The 21,622-nt window shown below is 38.6% G+C and overlaps 1 protein-coding gene across 1 annotated transcript in view; it reads left to right on the forward strand.

The window, feature by feature from the left end:
* The window catches only part of SCML2 (Scm polycomb group protein like 2), a 69,953-nt gene that overhangs the window by 31,687 nt on the left and 16,644 nt on the right, over positions 1-21,622 (forward strand). The window contains exons 6-9 of the mRNA XM_031061214.1: positions 609-697; positions 2,137-2,380; positions 14,189-14,439; positions 19,627-19,762. Of these exons, the coding sequence (XP_030917074.1) occupies positions 609-697; positions 2,137-2,380; positions 14,189-14,439; positions 19,627-19,762 (720 nt within the window). The remainder of the gene's footprint in view (positions 1-608; positions 698-2,136; positions 2,381-14,188; positions 14,440-19,626; positions 19,763-21,622) is intronic.

Consider the following 21,622-nt stretch of genomic DNA (forward strand, 5'->3'; position numbering starts at 1 on the left):
TTTATGATTTTCATTCACTTGTTAATGAAGAATAATGAAATAGAAAGACCATCTGGTTTATGTTTTTCAATATGATACATGATTTATTACAATTTTTTTTGTTCACTCTTAGGTATGCTTTGTTTTTATGGCTACTTACGTATTTATTTTAATGAGAGAGGGAGAAAAACCAATTGCACTGTTTTTTTGTCTGTAGTTTGGTGAAACAATAACAAGATTCTCAAAAATAAAAAAGTATCTTCTCAATAAATGAGTTAGAACCTGAAGAGAAAGCTAGGTGCTTGTGCCAGGGAAGTTCTACTGGACCAGAGACTCTGTGGGACAACCTGATGGTCTCCTGTACTAGGACTTACATATCATTGAATCCCAGAAATTAATCTGTAGTGCCTGATGTTATGATGAGTGATTTTGCAGGCATGTCACTCAGAATGGAAATGAATTGCACAGCTTTCTGCAGTGACAGTGGCCATGTTCATTTCTTCTTAGCTGCTTCTATTTTGGCCAAGTCTGAAATAGAGGGAAGGAGGCATTAGTGAAAGAAATTTTTTCCTATTGTATTTTACAAACTGAAAGTAGGGCTGTTTGTTTGGTTTTTTGTTTGTCCTCAGGGTTCCAGATGAATGCATCCTCTTGGCCAATGTTTCTCTTAAGAACTCTCAATGGAGCTGAAATGGCACCTGCAGCATTCTTTAAAAAGGTAAGAAGAAAGGCTTTTCTAGTAAACAACTTCATATCAATTGCTCCATGGTTACATTTTTTTTAATGAGGATGCTAAGATATTACCCTGTTGTCTGCAGCAAAGACATGGAAGGCAAGACTATTATTTAATATTACTTTGAACTGGATTGACATGCTATGGAACTAGACAGAAAGGAATCTGCTTCTAGTCCTTAGAGAGGGCCATTTCTTTTCCTGAGCTGAGACTTCAAAGTATGGTGTGTTATTTAGAAAAATTGTGTTTGCTCATTTTTTGTCTTATGGATTTTAGATAAAATGCATATCACATTTCTTAACAGCACTGTAGTCATGTGAATCTGCACAGGAGTAAAAAAAAATTAATGGGGAATGAGACCCACTGGAATACAGTAGTGCTTGGAATGGTTGTGTTAAACATTTTCATTGGGCACACACTCATCATTTGAAATGTAGTGAGAAAGTAGTTGAAAATAGCAGAAAAAGCCATTCAGTTTTTTAAACATGACTCTTGAGTAAGTTACTTTGAAATATGGAAAATTATATAAAAATAACAGTAGTATTAAAATTACTTCCTTCAATTTTTTGTTGAGGAGATAAAACCCTGTTGTCATACTGAGTGTGTTCTTTTTGGATACTGAGAGTGATACTGAGAAGTATGTCAGCAAATCAAACAGTTGGGTTTAGACCTGCAATCGCATCACTTGGTGTTAACTTCATATAATTATAATTTTTTTAGATAAGATAATATAAATTTTCTGAGGCATGATGAGCCATGCTTCTCTGTGCTAGCCTGCAGCACATCTGAGATGGGCTTGGATAATAAGTTTCTTCAGGCTGAGGTGGTAATTTGTGTTCTGTCAGATCACAACTCCTGCTGTGGAGGTACACTTACACCAGTCACATGCACTTGATTTTTGTTTTTCTTTGTCCACTTGGAATTGGTCTAAGGCCAAGTGAGTTAACAGAGGCCTATAAATAATGTCCAATGCTAATGAATTTTTCATGGATTAATTGAGAGGTAAAGCTTTTACCAGACAGTTATCAGTCCCCAGAAATATCCATGCTCTGCAAACCTCTTCTTTATTAGCATGTAATAATTTCATTTTAGTGTCTTGGCTGTCTTGCTGCCCAGATATAATGTATTGTTTGCAACCTATTGCTTATGTAAATACTTTTATCAGAGTCTTTCTGTCATGGAGAATTTTACTAATTATCCCAGCTGTGTTTTGGGGGAATAGAATCAAGATTTTTGTTGTGCAGAAGAGCAAAGGCAAATTTAAAATTTGACTAAGTTTCCTTGAATGTGTTTCTATAGCTTCCTGAGAGTAGTGACTATAAATAGTAAGAATGTTGAGGAAAAAAAAAGGGCTGTTACTTAGTTTTGGTTTTTTTTCAAGAGGTCATAGAAATACAAATATTCTACCTTGTTTATTTTTGTAGGAGCCACCAAAACCTGTGCCAAACTGCTTTAAAGTTGGAATGAAACTTGAAGCTATAGATAGGAAGAACCCATACCTGATTTGCCCAGCAACCATTGGAGATGTTAAAGGAGATGAAGTTTTTGTTACATTTGATGGTTGGAGAGGAGCATTTGACTATTGGTGCAGGTGTGATTCTCGAGATATTTTCCCAGTCGGATGGTGTAGCTTGACAGGAGATGCATTACAGCCACCAGGAAACAATGGTAAGATGACTAATAATATTGCTTAATTGTTTTTCTCCTTAATTACAGCAGAATTTTAAAAACCAGCTGGCTATATGCAGATAAGACTGAAGATTTGTTTTGTGGGCAGCAGACAAGGATGAAATGTTGTTTTCTTTATGCAGCTTAAAGCTAATAGAAATTGCTGGGAAACAGTTTTTGCCTGTTCATAGTATCTCTGGGAACATGTTTTATTTAATACTGTTAGGAGGACTTCTGATGACCTCTAATTTTTGTGTGCTTGTAAAGAATCTTGAACTAGATTTGCTGTTTGTATTATTGATAGATACATGCTCCTGTTTAGTGATACTAATATGTTGGCTGCTGCAGCACTTTATGTTATGCTAAGTAAAGTAAAGTAGTGTTTGCTTCTGTGATGATTGCAGGTCTAAACTATTGAATGTTTCTTCTTTCATACTCACAAAGTTCTATCTTGCAGCTGCCTATTCTGAATGCTTTGTCATCCTCTTGCCTTTAGGGATGTTTGTTGATCAGGTGATAGTGCCTCTTTAACTAATGGCTGCTTTATAATGAATAACTCTCTACCTTAGAAAGAAGGGAACTAGCATGAAGAGGGATATCCCTCAGTGTAATCCCTTTGCTCCTCTGGAACTGCTTGTCAGCTTTCTGTATGTAAGGCTTTTCTGTCAAACTGTTTGAGCTTTTCTATCCTCATTCCATAAAAAAATGTCAGGAAGAGATGTTTTGAAGGATGGGAGTAATATTTTAATTATTTCTTTATTAACCAGAATTATTTGTTCTCAGTGAGAATTTTCATAGCTGGTGTTAGGTGAGTAAGGGACAAATAGATTGGTGTCACAGAACTCCCACGTGGAAGTAGGAAAGGAACAGAAGCAAGAAGGCAAGAAATTGGTAATGTTTCCTGGCCTTTTCCATTATTTTTCTCAGTCTTTGGCTAGCAGATCAAGAACTGTATGGAAAATCTAACTGGAATTAGCTAAGGGCACCTCTGCATCCTTGCTCTCACCTGCCTGTCTGAAGTTGCTGCCAGGGATCATAGTACCTGGAATGGGGTTTAGTCCATTCTGGCAGATTTCAGCAAAGGAATAACTCTGTGTTTAGCTGTACTGTCCAAAATGATCTGCTGGTGAAAACCTGCAGTGAGAGGGAAGGGGAAAGGCAGGTGAGAATGATGGACATTGGATCAGAAGTCATCTAATAGGTACCACACTGACTTAGTCTTAATGTTTCTGTGCTCCCAGTCTCTAAAGTGTCTTTCTCAGCTTCTTCAAAAGGTTGACCTTGTCTTGGGAGATCATGAATGACATGTGTTATTACACTTAAGCTAGTTATTTCTTTACTGTGGGGGTGACTGTGCACTGGAACAGATTGCCCAGAGAAGTTGTGGAGTCTCCCTCACTGGAGATATTCCAGAGCTGTCTGGACACAGCCCTGTGCCATGTGCTCTGGGATGACCTTGCTTGAGCAGAGAGGTCGGACCAGATGATCCCACTGTGGTCCCTTCCAACCTGACCCATTCTGTGATAAACAGGAGGGGCTGTGTAAATAAGTGGCATAGAAGTTTAAAACATATTTTTCTGACAGTTTAGATTACTGAGTCCAATTTCATCTTCTGGAAAGAATATTGTTAAATTGTTTAGTCTACTCCAATTTCATGCTGGAAAGCCAGCGATATTTTGAGGTAAGACATCCAGAATTTTTTCTTGCCTGACTAGTGCTTGATAGAGCTCAAGGTTGTTTGACCATGAGTAAAGCTGGTTATGTAATCCAGTTCTTCAGGTAATAAACCAAACAAAATTCAGACTTTAAATACCTATCCCGTTAGGATACTATTGCTTTGTAATGAGAAACAAAAACACTCCAGGCATTAATAAAATCTGAAGCAAGGTTCCTGCAGACTTATAGTTAAAATTGAGAATTTTTGACATGTAATAGAAACTGAGTGCAGAGAGATGCAGGCTGGAGTGGTTTTTATTTTTGTTTCCAAAAGTGAGGCCAAAGTTAACTGCAGTTTTATTGAAATTGTGTATTCATTTTTCCCCCATTCTGAGCATAAATAATTTGTTATTCCTATTTTGCTTTGTGTTGTTATTTTTATTTATTTTATGTTTTATGTTTGTATGTGTTATACACACTTGCTGAATTTACATATCTGGATGAAATATTGTTTGCTCTCAGGTTAGGTTTTTCACTGCTATTTGATTGCTATTGAGCCACTAAAGAACTGCAATGACAATCCTTTATTAAGATTTAAATAATAGCTTCAAGAAGAGTATAATCAAGTCGTTTGAATTCAGAAATATGATGATGTTGTCAGGATTCTTCATTATGTCACACTAACAGTGACTGCTCCTGTTAAGGGAAAAAATATTACAGGTACTACATTGTAGGAATTTCCTTGGAGTATTGAAGTGTTATTTTGGTCTGGACCTTTTTCCTGCTGGTTACCTCAGTATTTCTGGCTTGAATTTCTGCAACAGAAAGTGAAAATAATTGATTTAAGAGTGGCTTGAATTCCAGAGTAAATATGAAAAGTATTCTTGATTTTTGTAAAGCTGAAAGCATTTAAATGTGTAAAATCACTACTTAGAGGGCTGGAAAAAAAAAACACCCTCAGATATTAGTGAACATGCAAAGCCAATATCCTGCAATCTAAGTATGAAAGAGAAAAATAATCCTTTAAATTTCATTCATACCTAGGACAACAATTTCCTGCCATGAGATGTATTTTGAGGTCTAATTTAACCTTTCGAAAGAGAGATTAAATGCAGTAAGGGAGACAGTATGCAAATTAGGGAAGATTGTGTTTCAACTGTCTACTGTCTCAGCCTTTTAGGATACCCAGAGAGAATGTAGGGCCTCTGCTGTGGGAGGTGTTTAAGAACAGGCTTCTAGGATATGGGTTATTCAGACCAGATTATGTGTAATTTTTGCTCTTTAAAACTGTATCTTCTGTCCCTCTCATTGGTATTAGCTCATGAACTAAGATAAAAGATAATACAGAGATGTTAGGTGAAAAGTTGTTTTGGACCAGCTGTTGATAGCCTTCAGGCCCCAATATTTATGTTTTGTCTTTGGTCCTTATCAGAAGGTGTGACTTCAGTGGACCTGGCTGGATGTCAGGATATGTGCACAGTGGTATGAAATGTGCCATTCAGTATTTATGCTATCAGAAGCTGTGCTTAGCTAACATTGTAGTTTGTGTCATTAGAAATAACTTCAATAGTACTAATTGGTTATGTATGGTTTGGCTTCAGTGCTTGATGTTGGCTTGGCCCACTGCCTCAAGGTTAATATTTTAAGGATGCAGTAGATTGTTTTCTCTGTGTCTCTTGGTCACTTAAATGCTTTTAGAGAAGACTGAAAAACACTGTTGTAAAAAATGCCTAATGAAAGAGATCGACATGGTAATGTCTGTGCTGGACCAATCTGAAGGACCATCTGCTCTTGAAGGTTTTCTCCATCACTGGCTGAAAGCAGATGTCTGAAGAAAAGCATAAGCACATAGGAGACAGGTTTGCTCAAGTCTTCCTAATATCTGTCCATCTGCAGCCATGGTCCTTCCAAACCCTGAATAATGCTTTTATGCTGATTGCTATCTCAGGTACTCAGCATAAAAAGGGAGGAACTTGATCTAACCTGTTCTGTTATATACCGGAGCATCTGAACTTTTAGCACCTACAACATCCTTTTTAGCACCTACAATGTAAGGCATTCTCTACTTGAGTATACTTTTTGTGGAAAAGGAGAAATCCTTTTCCTTGCTGGTAGTTTCATTTGTTGTCCTTGGTTTCTTGTACTGAAACAGGTTCTTGTACTTCCAGTACTTGTACAGGAAGATTTTGGTGTTGTTGTTCAGGGATCAGTTTTATTCCTCTGGTCACCTTTGTACTTCTGTACTGTTTCCTTTTCACTGACAGCATTTTTGAGCCACTGGATCCAGAAGTGCACAATATATGGAAACTTAGTGACATAGTGGTGCCTTCTGTTATGTTTTCTGTTCCTTCCATGACTATTCATTAATTGGCATTTGGGATTTTTGGACTTATACTGATATTGTGTGCTTCCTTGGAGTGAGTATGAATGCAAAATAAATTCAGTCTTGTTGTTTTAGTGTTACCTTCTGCATTTGCTCGTTCTAAAATTTGGTCATCTCTTGGGTCCATGTAACTTATGCTTTTGATATACTTTAAGAAGGATTTTAAAGTTTTATACCTTCTGCATGTTTTTTTATTCACTCTTTTTCTAGGCCAAATGTATTGTACTTTTCTATTTAACCACAATAAATTGTAATTTTTACTCTGTTGAATAATAGAAATCTGTTACTATATCCAAGAATATTCTTGATATTCATGTATTGCTTTGTGGCTTGTTGTATTTTGAGGCTTATGATTGAAGTAAGCAGCAGGTGACTTCAGATTGTCAGAACAATTTCGATTTGCTGTTTCTGTAATAATTCATTTTACTGTTTAGTTATTACATGTAAATGGCAGTTACTTAGGTAACCCACCTTTTTATTTATAATAGAAGTGAAACCTTTTTTCGTAAAAGAGAGAAAACAAAAGAACAACTGGGGACAAGCCATGTGGGAAATAATAAGCAGTTTCACCTGCAAAGATTGATTTCAGTATTAAGTACTATCTATCATTTAGATGTGAACAGAAAGAGGGGCATCAGTTTCTACATATTCATGATCCCCCCAGCCTTATGAATCTGGATTTTTGAAGGATAAAGGTGATGCACAGAACTCAAAAAGTTGGAACTGCTCTCTGTGCCCTAAAATTTGGGAGGCCAAAGGAAGATGATAAAATAATTTTAAAAAACCAACCAAAACCATGATACAATGTTGTTTTTACCGTTAGTCATATTCTTTCTTTCACTCGCCTGTCTCCCCCTCTTCCACAGCCTGTGTCCCATCATTGCTTTTCTCCTAATTTAGTGCATTTATTGTCAGTGACAGCAAACTTCTTTCATTATGCTAATCAGCATGTTGATGTTAAAGGTCTCCTTCTAAAACTGTTTGCAGCAAAAGAGCAGTACAGACTCAAGCAGAGATTTAAAAATATCTTACTTGTCTGTTTTATGATTTCTTAGTTTTATTTAATTTTCAGTCATTTTCTCAGTGTTTACTTTGTGCAGATTTTACTGAGCTAGATACTAGAGATGGTCTCTGTTGTTGATGAAATTATGTGAAAATAAGCTCTGGTATGTTTTCAGCTGAGTTGTGCACAAATGTGCAACATCGGTACGAACCTAAGTATTTGCCCTGTTTGCAGATAAAACAAAAGAAGTTTTGAAACTTTATACAGAGCTATAGTAAGATCTGTGAGGACTCTGTGATGTTTAGAGTAGCCAAAAAAATCAGATAAGCATGGTAATTAAGTTTCATTAAAGAAAAAAAAAAGTGAAGTGGTAAAATTTCATACTGCTGGAGGTTTTATTTTTCTGTCAGTGCAGCCAGCTTCTCTTCATGAGCAGATCACAGTAGTTAAGTCAGGCACACACAGTAAGCAGATTTATGCTGTCTTCAGAATTGTACATGAAAAACTCCTCAGTGCTTCAGTCTAAAACCTGATTTGCCACATTCTCTCAAATGTTAAGCTTTTTTTATTTGGTGTTAATGTTTCTTGACATCTTGCAGCAAGGCTTGGATAGTGCTGCTACAGGGCACTAATCACTTAAGAAAGAATAAAGGTTTTGCCTTTCCCAAAGATGTGACCTTATTGTAAGTCTGGATTCCCTGACATCTTACCATGTTTATTTATAAGGCAATTGTAATTTTCTTGTAAATTGGAAGTACTCCAACACATGTATTTTTGACTGCTACATGGACTTTTTTTTCTAATATGCTCTTGTTTGTGTCTTATGGACACTGCAGGTATTTCAGTATAGTCAAAACAGAAAGTTGTACTACTATACAGACCTCCCACCTGCAGCTTGAGTAATAAAACACCCTACTCCTGTGGGGACTAAGCAGTAAAGGGTTACTAACCTAGGTGTGCCAAGCCACAGCCAATGGTTGTGGTGCCCTGCTAGTGGATGTGATTTAGTAGGTATTTTCCAAATCTGTGTTAGTAGCTATAAGCTATGTCCAGAGTTCAGTGCTGTCATTCACATGCTGAGACAAAACAAATTGTTGCATTGTACTATCCATGTACTACATGTTCTGTGTCTTTTTTCTTCCCTAGAAGCTTGTTGCATTGTATTCTGTCATTTTGGGCCCACCTTTCATCCTGTTTATGCTATTTGGGGAAAAATAATGGCAAAACCAGGGCAGAATCAGTAATGATGGGGTCAGAAGTCAGGTTGTTAAATTTGTACCCAGTGTGTAGAGCTGGGCCTTGCGGGGCTTATTGACAGATTCATCACCAGCACATCTAAGTTCACTTCACGTAACTCAAGTTGATTCTGTTTTGATAGTTCAAGAGACTTCCTTACCTTCCTTCCTTTCAAATTATCAACAAAGTATAGGATTTTTTTTTGTTGGGGTTTGTCTGGTTTAGATCTTTTGCTTATGTGGTTGCAGTGGCAATGCTTGTTGAAGGATGAGGCTAGAAGCTGGCTTTTCACAGTTCTTGGTTTCTGGGGACTAACTGAAAAGATCTTCCAGGAGTCTTTCTTCTGTTTTGCCTGTAACCCCCCAAGTCCCACATATTCCCTGCCCCATCTTAGCTCATAGAAGTTGTTTTTTTTGGAAGTGATGAGTGTTAATTTGGTTAGCAGCAGGTTTTGATGGATCTTAAATGGTATTTTCAGTGGTTGCTTCTGTAGGGGCTGGCTTGCCTACATCTTGAAAATGTGGCAGACTGGGGATGGGGGTGAAGGACCGAGGGAAGGCAGGTGCTACAGTGCTGCCTGGGGAGGTCACTGGGAGAGGAATGCTTTTTTTTTCTTTCATCCATTTCTGTCTTACATTGCTTGGCAGTCTCCATTTTGCCTTTCAGTCTTGTAAGATAGGCTAAAATTTTTCACAAGGACTTCTTATTTATTATATTAGTAACAGAAACTAAAATGTAGAAAGAAGAAAGTTTCAAGCTGTAGTGTCCATGTCTTGCCAAGGTGGTTGTTGAAGTTTCCAAGTGTGATGTTGCTTTTTAGATAGCAGAATAATGACTTATACCTGATTTTGCATCATAGCAACATATCAATTTGTATCTCACAGCTACCTCATGACCCGAAGTCATCCAAACACAGATAGGAAGAGGTGGAATGTATTACAGATAGTATAGTTATGCTTTTGTATGGCTCTGTTGTTCGATTGAGACATAAGGACATAAATTTTTATAATCCTTGGCAGTAAGCTGTTTTGAAAAAATTGCTAATCTTTTCCACTTCCTTTGCCAGTTGTCAAAACTATCATGATAATAACTGACTGTATTAAAGAAGGTTAGTTTTATAGTTAAAACTCCAGGCTAGAACTCAGCAGATATGTTTCCATTACTTCTCCTGTGGAATGCTCACATGGATTTAGGGTAAGTTGCTAAACCTCTTTGCCTCTTTCTTTTTTTTTTTTTTTTTTGGTCTGTGCATGACAGGACCAAGCTTTTATATTCTCAGAAAAACATTGGGTTTATATATTGGGGGGGTATAGGAACAGTACTACAGTACAAATAGAATAATTTATCTCTTGAAAGAAAATCTGATTTTAAAAGTGAGCTACTTTTTTTACTGGCCTAATTGGCACCTTCACCTCAGGTAGTAATTCTGTGTTCACAGAATGCACAGCAGTGACCCCCTACCTTGCTTTGTGTAATTTCCCATCAGTTGTTTTAAGTCTTGTAATTGCTGTTCTGTGGTACTAACCAAATGGGAGATTTATAATGTTTAAATATTACAAATCTGAACCTTTTTTTTCCCCTGCTTTCCATAAAAACATGGAGTGAAACTGTCACTGCTGATTATTTGAGGGAATTTTACTAATTAGAATTGCATGAGAATTCAGGCTTTTGAGCTGTCATCTGTTCCATCCCCTTCCCAAGTACTGGAATTTTCAGTAGCTTCAGATTTCACAGTTGTCTTAAATATGTTACTTATTCTGGCAAGAGATCTTGGAGATAACGTTCTGGGGTCAATTTTGCAGTTCTACCTGTGTCTGGAAGTTTTTCTGCTTCTGCAAGCAGAATTTGGCCCTCGTGTGAGGTGTAACCTTTTGGGTCCTTTTCATACAAATGGGCTCAGTTGATTGCAGTGGATCTGCTTGTTTCAGTGAGGGACTGAATTGTGGCTGTGCATTTGCAGGTTGTGAGTTCCAAAATACAGGATCTGGGGTTTCTCTTATATTAAATGCAAAGTTGGCAGGTGTTGGGATTCTCACAGAACCATTTGAGGGGGAAAAAAGAATGTTTTGAATGAGAAGTATTTGAAAGCTTGAAAGCTGTGAGTTGCATGAAGGGCTGTATATCTATAGCCCACACAAACGTGGCAGTATAACTAGAGCTCTGTGAACTCTGAAAGTGCTGCTTAGTTGCTAACATTTCTATGGTAAAGTGTATCTGTGTAGTGTGACCTCTGTTCTTCAGTTATTAAGGGTGCCTGTACAGGTTTTGGCTCTAAACAAGGTATTTGGGAAGGAAAGCTATGCAATGCATCCCATTCCTGAAACTGCAGTGGTGGATATTTCTGTAGATGAGCAACATGACACAAATGCTTGATTTTGTTTGTGCAAATGAGAGGGCCTTTGTGATGCAAAGCAGCATCCTCAAAAGGCAAATGTGCTTTTTTGGTTGTAAATATCCCAGCTAAATACTGCAGTAATTGCAAGCAGAGCTTGGCATTTTTCCTCTCTATTCTCTTCATCGTTATATTTTAACAAGTTCTCATGAGACTATTAAAGTGTCTTAGTTTTTGGAACATGTGGCCTAGTGGGGATAACTCTGTCTACAGATGCAGTGGGTTGGCAGCTTGATTTTGCATGTCTTTTCATTTCCCCCCAGATCCTGTGACCCAGTGTAACCTTTGGTCTCCCTCTGAAGGCCGGGGTGAGGGAAGTATGAGCAGGTGACTGATGATCACTGTCAATACAGCCTGCAGACAATATGGGAATTACTTTAGCAGTCTCCCACTCCCTTGTGCTCCCCCCATCCTCTCTTAAATCAACAAATGCAAATAGCAGCTTCCTCATTTGTTGCTATCTCTGGGATGCTGCTCAGGCAGCATGGGCTTTGTTGCAGTTCTGCCTATTAAAAAAGGCAGCTTCAGCCCTAGGCAGAAGGAAAAATACCAAGTGAGACCTGATTCCCCCCACCCCCCTAATGGTTAATGCTGCTCATATTTGTTCCTCTGGCATATACAGGTAGGAAGATGCTGAGATAAGGTAGTGCTTGATGTGTGTGGTTCAAGAGGGCAGCAGGAAGTGGCTGGAGCTGTTTGCATTGTTACTCTTTGTCTGGTAAATGTCCTTCTGGAAGGGAATAGGGATTGCCCAGTGTCCAAAACTCATACCTGTGCTCCTAGAACTTGTTGCCTTGAAAGTAGTGTGTGTTTAACAACAGCTATGTCTTTACTGTGGGAGACTAGAAATGCATTTGCTAGATTTCAGCATAGGCAGAAGCACAAAGAATTTGTTAAACAACATTTCTTTCCAAGGTCATGATTATTTTGTTCTGTGCATGGTTGTGTGGCACAAATAAATAAAATAGCTGCATTTACATTGTTGTAAGTATAATATGTAGTATTGCATTGTACAGCATACAGTTGATATTGTTTTACTTTCCAGATATGCAGCTTAACGTGAGTTGTCGTTCAGCAATTCAGGAACATAAGAGTAATGCTGTGCCAGCATTTGGTTAGAATTCTGTTCATCTTATTTTGTCATCGCATATGAAAAGATGTTTTGGCATACATAAATAAAAGGAAAGTGGTCACTTTGTACATTCAGGAGGTGGTCCTTCTCAGATACCCCAGGATATCAGGTCTGCATTTGATGTATTAGGATTGCAACCAGCCATAATGAAGAGATTTCTTCTGAACTGCCATTAAGGAATATTAGATTAGTAACTGAATCAGGCAAATAGCAATGTATGTAAATGCTCCTACTGCTTTAGAAATGTGTGTCAGTAGTACTTGTATTTTATAAGAAGTCTGTGTGCAGTGTGTATTTAATCTTAGTGAATTTGAAAATAGTGACATTTTCTATTGCAAATACTTAATAACAGTTAACTCCTGAATAAAGATGCAGGGTTAAAGGAACAGTTGTAAAGCAAGGTGCTGGACTGTTAAGTTGAATATGATTCATAGAGCTTGACATTAAAATTGTTACTCAATCTTTAAATATTTTATTTTCTCAATCTCTCATTTCAAAAGTATGTTTGTGTTTTATTTTTTGTTTTACTTCTTACCAGAAAGCTTCAACATACTAATATCTTCAGAGAAGAAAGGTTCCAAATTCACAAAAATCCAGAATTAACAGCCCCCCATGCTCCATTTCCAGTATGAATTAGTGCTTTGAATCAGGCACTGATGGCTGATACAGTCAAAGCCTGCTTTAACTCTAACTTGCAATACTTCTCCAAGTTATGTCACATTAAGTTTATGGTATTTAAGGTTGGGGTGAATCACGTGAATTTCACAATCAGCAAGATACAAAAGGCTGTGATAGGGGCAGTTTGACACTAGAAAGCTGTCTGATTTTAGTGTAAAGGTTTCAAATTATTTCATATATGTTGTGTGTTTCTTTCCCATACCTCTCAGCAAAGGTGGTTTGATGTCAAAAAATTTCCCTATTTCATATTCTACTTACCTGTCCTGCAATTTCTGCATCTGCCTGCCAGTGGTTGGGCCAAAAGAATGGAGTATTTGTTGGCCACAGGGACTTAATATTTGCTTTTTGTTGGCCACAAGTGCTGTAGCAGGTTCATTGAGGGTATGTCCCATGTTCTGTTGGCATCGTTTTGGTGTTCTAATCTGTCCATTGGGAAGGGAATTGTTAAAATAAAACCATCATTATTTCAGAGAAGAGCAAATTGGGTGGAAACGACCTGTTCACTAGGAAGTTTTAATTTAATGAAATCTGGTTACATCTTAGAGCCTCACACCAGATTACAATGCTATCACAGCATATGCATATTGGAACATATCCAAGTGGATATCTGTTGGGATCCCATATTGAATTGGAATGGGAGATAAACCCATCTCATGGGAGAAAATCACTTCGGTGTTAAGAATGAAGAAAAATTATACTTTATGTTTGATTTTTGGAATCCCTTCTTCGAAATGGCACCAGGTAGAAAAATGTGGGTATGATTATGTGAGCTTAACTTTCTAAACCAGCATCTCAGACAAATACTCATTAAAGACATTTTGCCTGTCATCAGTTTCTTCTTGTCACTGGGATGATTTTCTTTGCTGCTCAAAGTTGTTTTGTAGCTCCCTAGAAGTAGTTTGCATGTTTTGTGGTTGTGGAAGCTGCTCTTAGCAGAAAAGGGATGTAATATAAGCTGTATAATTTGTGAAGTATTTTTGAAGGCCTTCTTGATGAATGGCACTTTATAAATACTGTAATTAAATTATGGGAAGCATTTATAAGGTGAGTGGATTAATTCTTGGGTTTTTTCCCCAATTGTTATTTGAATGTTTTTCTCTTAGGAAAGTCCCTGTAAAAGAATGGGTACAAAGAGTTCTCTCTTTGGCGTCAATGAAGTTCTGTAGTTTCATGCCAGCTACTTAAGTTCAAAGTAAAAAGTATATTCATTTTACAATGTAAATTGTGCAGTACACTTTTATTTTTTTAAGCCTTTGTTAGAAAAGTTGCTTTCCATTGTTCATTTTGAGGTTTTCCCCCCCTTCCCTTTTGTTTTTGTTTTTCCTCAGTTTCCATTACAAAGAGCAGTGCAAAAATCCAATCTTCCCCTTCCAAAGTGACCCGGCGTTCAATGCAGTCTCCACAGAAATCTGCTCCAGTTCCAGCGCAGCGGAGCAGGAAACCAGGTCGGGGCAAACCCCCTGGACAGTCTGCAGTTCCCAAGAAGGGCAGGTCTCCTAAAAATATTCCCCTGACAAAAAGCACCTCTCATACTGAAAATCTTAAAACAAGGAAAAAAAGTTTAAAACCTGGAAAAAAGGTTAGTCCTTATCTACTACTTTACTTTATATTGCAAAATTTTGCAGTGAGATTTTTTATTATTATTACTTAATTTTCTATCTTCTCTTCAGCCTTCAGGGCTTTACTGTTTTCAGCAACTGATTACACGGAAAAGTTTAGAATAGCTCTTCTGGAATATTTTAGTGTAAGATCCTGTGGATTATTTTATTCCCAAACAAGATTACTGTTTTATTTATGGGTGAGTAATTGGTGTTGAAAATGCTATTCTGAAGTAGAGAGACAGGGAAGCATTTAAGCTTTTTAGTTTGGGTTAGTTTGTTTCTGAACCATATATATAGCTTGCATTTTTTGGTTTTTTTTTCAGGTTTAGAAACAAAGAATTAAAAACAGTGAGGACTTTATTGCGTAATTTAGGCTTCTTAAGCATACAGCTGGATTTGCCAAATGAATCTCGTGGATACTCCCTAATCCTGGAGCTTCTGCTAGCATGAAGCAAGAAGCTTCTTTTTCTCCAGATGTGGGCTTAATTCTGCCCTGGTCTGAAAGGCATGATGATGCCTTTCTCCTGCCTAGCTGAGTCAGACCTGCAGTGTTGGCAGCTGCCTCCAGCTTCAGCTCTGGTGGAGCTCTCTGGTCAGGTACACACTGCTGGAGCGCTCTGGTCAGGTGCACACTGGAGCTCTTTGGTCAGGTGCACACTGGGGCTCTCTGGTCAGGTGCACACTGGAGCTGTTTGTTTGGTCAGGTACACACTGGGGCTGTTTGTTTGGTCAGGTACACACTGGAGCTGTTTGTTTGCTCAGGTACACACTGGGGCTCTCTGGTCAGGTACACTCTGGAGCTCTTTGGTCAGGTGCATGCTGGAACTGCTGTCCCCTACCCCACTGCCACTGGCAACAGCACTGGCAGATGAACAATCTCCAAGTGATCCAGTTCAGGGAGCTGATCTGGTAGACAGCTAGCACAGCATCCATCCCTCCTACTTCTTTCTTTGTCTGCTCCATCCCAAAAAAAGCACAAATGCTACAGCTGCTGCAAGGAAGAATAGGATCACAGCAGGGCAGGCTTAGGGCAATTTGAATTGCCATGGAAGTACAGTCTATTTTCTGAGGCTTGCTCATGCACAGCAGGCTGTCCAAGAAGAGTAGCAATGCTGCAAAATCTTTCCTCAGGCAATTTGAGTCTGTCCTTGTGCTCCTGCCTGCTTTGCATTAGCACTAGTGAGGAGGTGTGGGGCAGTGCTTTTTCCTGGTGTTTTTTTTGTGTCCATTCCCCTTTCCTCCGAACAAGAATAAAAAAGTAGAAGTTTTGGGGCTTTTCTCTTCCAATCTGTATCAGTGTGGGTTGTGGGATTTATTCCTAATGATGCTTGGGAAGAGGTGGAATAATGGCAAGGTGGGGATTCTCCCTTCCTGTGACCATGCTGATCAGTGTGAAGTGCCAGTGAAGTAGCATTACTAGAGCATAGCTGGAAGCTCTAGTATGAAACTGGAAGCAGCACTTCATTGAAATGATGATCACAAGGTAAAAAAATATTTCAGGGACCATAAATTGAAAGCTGAGCACTCTTCTCTGCTGCCTGCCCCTTGCAGTCAGACATCCTAACTGGTAGGCTACTGATGGAATTGGTCTCCAGTTTTGTTTCTCTCTTACTTGGTGTATAAAAATGCACAGTGACAGGGATTAAAGAGGAGAAAGGTGCTCCTATCCAGGCTTAGCTGGTGGGTGGGGTGCTCTTTGTAGGTCTGGACAGGGCTTTAAAGGACACCACTGAACTGTCATATCTTGAGGTCTTACTCAGGTGTGGCAGGATGTGCACTTGCATGTAAGAATTTTGTCCTTTAGCTCTCATTAAAAAGAAATTGAGAGGCTTTGTCTATTTTTGAAGCAGTAGCTGGAGGCATCTTGCATTTAGAAGAGGCATCTGGGCCCTGGGTGTCTGAAAATGTCTGCTTGGAGCATTTGACACGTGATTTGGGTGAAGTGCTTGAAGGTACTGTTTGGGGAATGGGTGTTAGTGCTGACATACCCTGTCCTGAGGCAGCAAATCTGAGGTACCTCTGTGCACTCCTGATTTCCTCTGTGGGACCAGGCAACAGAGAGGTTTTGCAAAATGTAGGTTTGATACATCTAATTTGAGATTTTTACTTTGTTAACTTTAGCATTAAAAACTTGAAAAATTAGCTCCTTTTGAAAACTCACAGAAGGCTGTTATTGCTTTGCTAAGTGGTTAAATTGCCAATATGTTATGCATATGTGCAAACTTTTCTTTGGACTATTACACCTGTTAGCATAAGGATAAAGAGAGGAAATGGGGCTTTGTGGGAGTTCTGCAGACAGGGTGTGTCTGACAAGAAGTGCAGCCATACAGCCTGTACACCTCACAGTATGTATGCAAATATGCAAGTGGTATGTGCCTAGAGGCTTGAAAGTGCTTTTTTTCTTCCATCCACCCCCCCAAGACTGATGCAAAAAAAACCCAAAAAACCCTCTCCAGATGTTGCACTAAATGGTTGTGCTTCAAGTGTGAACTGGCTATTTGGTGTATTTAGGGACATTGGTATCTGCCTGTCTCTCTGCAGAGTTGTTTGAATTTCTTTGCCCCTTTAGGTTTGTTACGTTGCAGTATTTATCATTTTGCAGATGCTAACTTTTATTATACAGCTAGAAGTGTTGAGCTGTTGCATCATTTTTCTCCTTTATTTAAATTTTTTCTAAGCTCTGTAAGTATGAGATGCATGTTGGATTTTGTTTTTCATTTGTTTCTCACAGCTTGCACTGTATGTTTTTACTCTTCCATTATAAAGAAGGAACATCTGTACATTTCTTTCATTATATTTTAAAAGTACACTTTACATAACAGTGCAAAGAATTCCTTTCAGAATTTCTTGAGGAAACCCCTTGGTCTGAGTGTGGGTACCAGCCCTAAATTCAACCCCACAAAAAAGAGTTTTTGAGCATGAGGATGACACTGGTGGTGTTGTCCTGGTGGTACAAGCTGTGAGCCCTGCTCTCTGTAGGCAGACAGAGCTGGTGTGCCCTCCCAGCTGGCAGGGGCCAGCCAGACAAAGCCACTGTGCCCAGCCCTGCTGGGATTGTGGCCTGTCTCATGAAAGAACACTGCCCATCATGGGGGGGCTGCAAAATGAGAGCCTCAGCTGAGCAAGCATAATGTGCTATATTCCCTTCTGAGGGAGAAGGTAGGAAACAGCCAGCTAGTCTCACCACATGTGTGCGTTGGTCTGGAGAGTGGATGGTTCCTCTTAGTTTAGTGTTTGTATTTTGTTTTCATTCCTGCATTTTCCCCGATTTCCCTCATATTTTCCCTCAATTTGACCAATATCAATACCAAAAATGGGTATTTTTTTAGCATGGTAAAAGAAAACTGCCCCCCTGCAAGAATCCCTGCTAGAGGGGGCCTTCAGAAATGTTGGACTTCAGATCAAAACCTCAGTCTTCCCAAGTGCTTTTTTTTTTTTTCTGTATTAAGGATGGAGACCTTTCTGCCAGCCAGTGTTAAGATAAATGGTCAGTTCCTGACAAGTACATCACTACGTGGTTCTGTGCCACCTGTGCCACCTCATCTCATTCACAATGCAATGCCAAGCCTTGGCAGTCTATTACTTACGTTCATGGTGATTCCACCCAGTGCCATATTGTCAAGTGCTTTCCCCAGCCAAACCTATCTTCTCTGAAATATAAGTGGCATAGAATTTTTTAAGTGCCCTGGATTTCAGAAGAAAGTTAATTTCTTCTTTCTAGGTTTTGTGAAGAAGTTAAACACTGCTTCTTTTAGGAAGGTGTATATTCTGATTGCTTTCTACATGGTTTTCAATACATTACTTCAAAAATAGGCTGCTTCTAAAAGTGTAGAGGATGAATACTGCTAATTGGAATAGGGATTAGCCTTCCTTAGCTGAAGTTTTACTTCCCTATATATCAGTTTTAATGGTAAATCCTTACTACATTGCCAAAGTCTCTGCTGCATTCAGCAGTGTCAAGACCTTGAGTAATCTCTTACATTCCTAATTTTTGTTAGGTACGAGAGTCAAAAAGTAATCTGTTCTCATGCAGGAATAAGTGGTGAAGGGAAAAGTGATGAACTCCAATTTATTATTTCTTTTATTTCGATGTATTTTTATAGTGTGTCAAAACACATCACCGATCTCCTCTCTGCTGACCAGTGACCGGACACAAGGGAATGGCCTGAAGTTGTGTCAGGAGAGGGTTAGGTTGGATATCAGGAAAAGGTTCTTCACCCAGAGGGTGGTTGGGCACTGGAAGAGCCTCCCCAGGGAAGTGGCCACAACACCAAGTTCTGACAGAGCTTGAGAAGTGTTTGGATGCTCTCAGGCACAAGGTGTGACTCTTAGGGTGTCCTGTGCAGGGCCAGGAGTTGGACTCAATGATCCTTTTGGGTCCCTTCCAACTCAGGACATTCTGTGATTCTGTGAAATGTCTTCCATGTGCACATTTCTTTTCTAAACTCCAGTCCAAACCAAATTACAACAAAATTATCTTTTCCTCAGGTGGAGAAAGTAATGCACATGGATTAATCTGTAAATTGCTGTGCTCTGAAATCTGGTTATCTGTTGTATGATAAGCTGCAAATAAGTTTGCTTTGGGAAAGGAAAAGGTTTTGGCAACCAGCATGACTGGATTGTAACTACAGGCTTGTTTGATATCCTGCATGAAACACCTGAAAATTCCTGGAAGTGGTTATTTGAGAATTTCAACCTCTTTGAAACAAGCTGAGGAAAAATACAGGTGCATTGTGATGTTGACACCTAGATGTGACTTAGGTTTTTAATGGCAGTACATACACAGCCCAACTAACGTACTTGAGCTGTAATAAACCCAGCTGGAAGGGCATGGACAGGAAAATACCCTGAAATACCTCTTCCTAAGATTTTTAGAAGAGTCATGAAGTAGTATATAAAGCTCTTTCTTTTCCCACTTTTTAGGCAAAGGTGGGTTCTTCTCTAAGTCATTTGTCTCCCACTGCATTACTAAAGTAGCTGTAACTGCAAACTGACAGTTTCCGGTCTTCCTTTCCTGAACCTTCCCTTCTCTGCTGCGTGTGGTACTTTTCTAATAAGGAACCACACACATTCATTAAGATGGTAACTGATAGCAGGAAGGTTGTGCAGACTCCTTAAAAAACATTAAATGTTTTGACTCTGGTTTTTTTTTTTCCTCTTAACAGAAAAAAATCTTGCCCGAACAACTGACTCCTACATCTCTTTCTCCTCAGTCATCTCCTGAGGGGGAAAATGGCACTGCACAGATACTTAAAGATGGAATCAGTTTGTCTGGTGCAACTGCAGCAGTTATATCCACAGGTAAAAAACAAAGTGTGTGAAATGGCCTCCATGTCAAGCAGTTTCACTTTTATGAAGAATGTGCTGCAAACTTATTACTGTAAATCATTATCCAGCTGCCTTATTTTTGAAAGATTTTTGTAGGAGCCAGAGTTACTTTTCAGAACTGGTATTTTCATGCCCACATTATAGCAGTAAGTGCTGGACACAGGGACTTTTGATAGATCTGCTAGACCTGGCAGTTTGTTCCTGTGTGAAGAAGGAAACTGTACAGTTCTTTCATGTTCTGTCCTACTCCTTAATGTATGAAATGGGAACAGATGTAGCTAAAAGCCCATATGATACTCTGATCCCATGCAAGCTGTACTGTAATGTTACATAATGGAGATTTTATCTCTATATAGCCTTACATGAAAAGAAACAACTCTGTTAAAACCCAGTAATGGCAATCAGAGGAAAAATATTCCTCTTTCCTCATGTTTGATTTTTTTTGCCTCTAAATATAATGAAATGTGTCTTGAAAAGGATTGGCAGAAAAGAAATTAGCCAGTAGATGAACTAACCCATTGAGGAACTGGTAACCCTATAGTGAAACAATTCATATATTGTTAGCCAAAATCTCAGAATTTTCTAAAAACTCCATAAATTACCATAATTTTGCTTTTTTACATTTTTGTAGTGCTTTTTTACATTCAAAATCTGTTTTTACAATAGAAGTTGTCAGGCTCTTCTCACGCCCAGTTTCAGTCATGGATGAGGGGAAAACAAGTACCTTTTTCCTAGGAAAATAAACCTTTTGCAAGGCAAAAGTTGTTTGCTGAGCCCAGACAGAAAATGCCATATTGTTGGTTTGTAGCTTTGATTATTTGTACAAATAGGTTTCCTTCAATTTGCAGACATCGGAGAGTAAACAGATATGCACGAAGACATTACATCATTAAAACTCTTGTAGAAATACTTTATTTTTAAATGCTTAGGGTTTTTATCTAAAATCAAACTACAGTTCAGAAAATATGTCAGTTCTTTGTGTAATAGAATGTTTAGATTGCTCAATCACCAGAGAGGCACATATTTTCATTAATCTGTAATGATGTCTTGGGTGCATTCATGGTCATGTGGCAGCCAGGATGAACAAGAAAAAAAATCATCATTTACATGTTTCCCATGTTCTTCTGCCTCAGCAATTGTTTTGGAGGACTGTTGCACATCGTCTCTTTAAAAAGTAGTTACAAAAGTACTATATGATTGTTTTGTGCTACACTTAAACCATCATAGTGTTTGTAAGGAAGTGTTTATTTAGCAGACAAGCCGCGTTGCAGTGTGGAAATCCTGTGAGTGGTTCAGGTCTTCTGAAGCTACAGGCCTTTGGTAGACATCTGTGTGATGTATATGTTAGTGCCATATGGGTGCTGCAGAATGAGCATCAGTGGCAGGTATATAATACAGGGTTCTCTTTGTTGCAGCTTCTCAAATAGGAAAAAAATTAGGCAGTCACTTGGTAAGGCCTGCTTTGTAGAATTGTGACTTGATAGTTTGGAGTACCTGCCAGTAATTTGTACTTTACTGGAGCTAGTGTATGAGCAGAGATTAGTCAAAACGCAAGCACAGATCATGTCAATTTTGCTATATTAGTGAGGTAGAAGAGGGCTTCAGAAAGCAGGAAAAAAAGTGAGTTTAGGATTCAGTCAGGAGAACCTTGGTAGAAGAGCACTTTCTGCATGCTCTGAAAATATGTATGCATGTTCAGCATCTTGAGTTGACCAGTATAACTTTTCTGCAGGATTAAAACAATGACAAAATGACAATTTGCAGTTCTAACTTGGAAACATGTCTTGGTTCCTTGGCAATAAATATGGCTTTTTTTTTTTTTTTTTTTGTTTT

Source organism: Geospiza fortis, unplaced genomic scaffold (genome assembly GCF_000277835.1).
Source record: "Geospiza fortis unplaced genomic scaffold, GeoFor_1.0 scaffold285, whole genome shotgun sequence".
Taxonomy (NCBI): Eukaryota; Metazoa; Chordata; class Aves; order Passeriformes; family Thraupidae; genus Geospiza; species Geospiza fortis.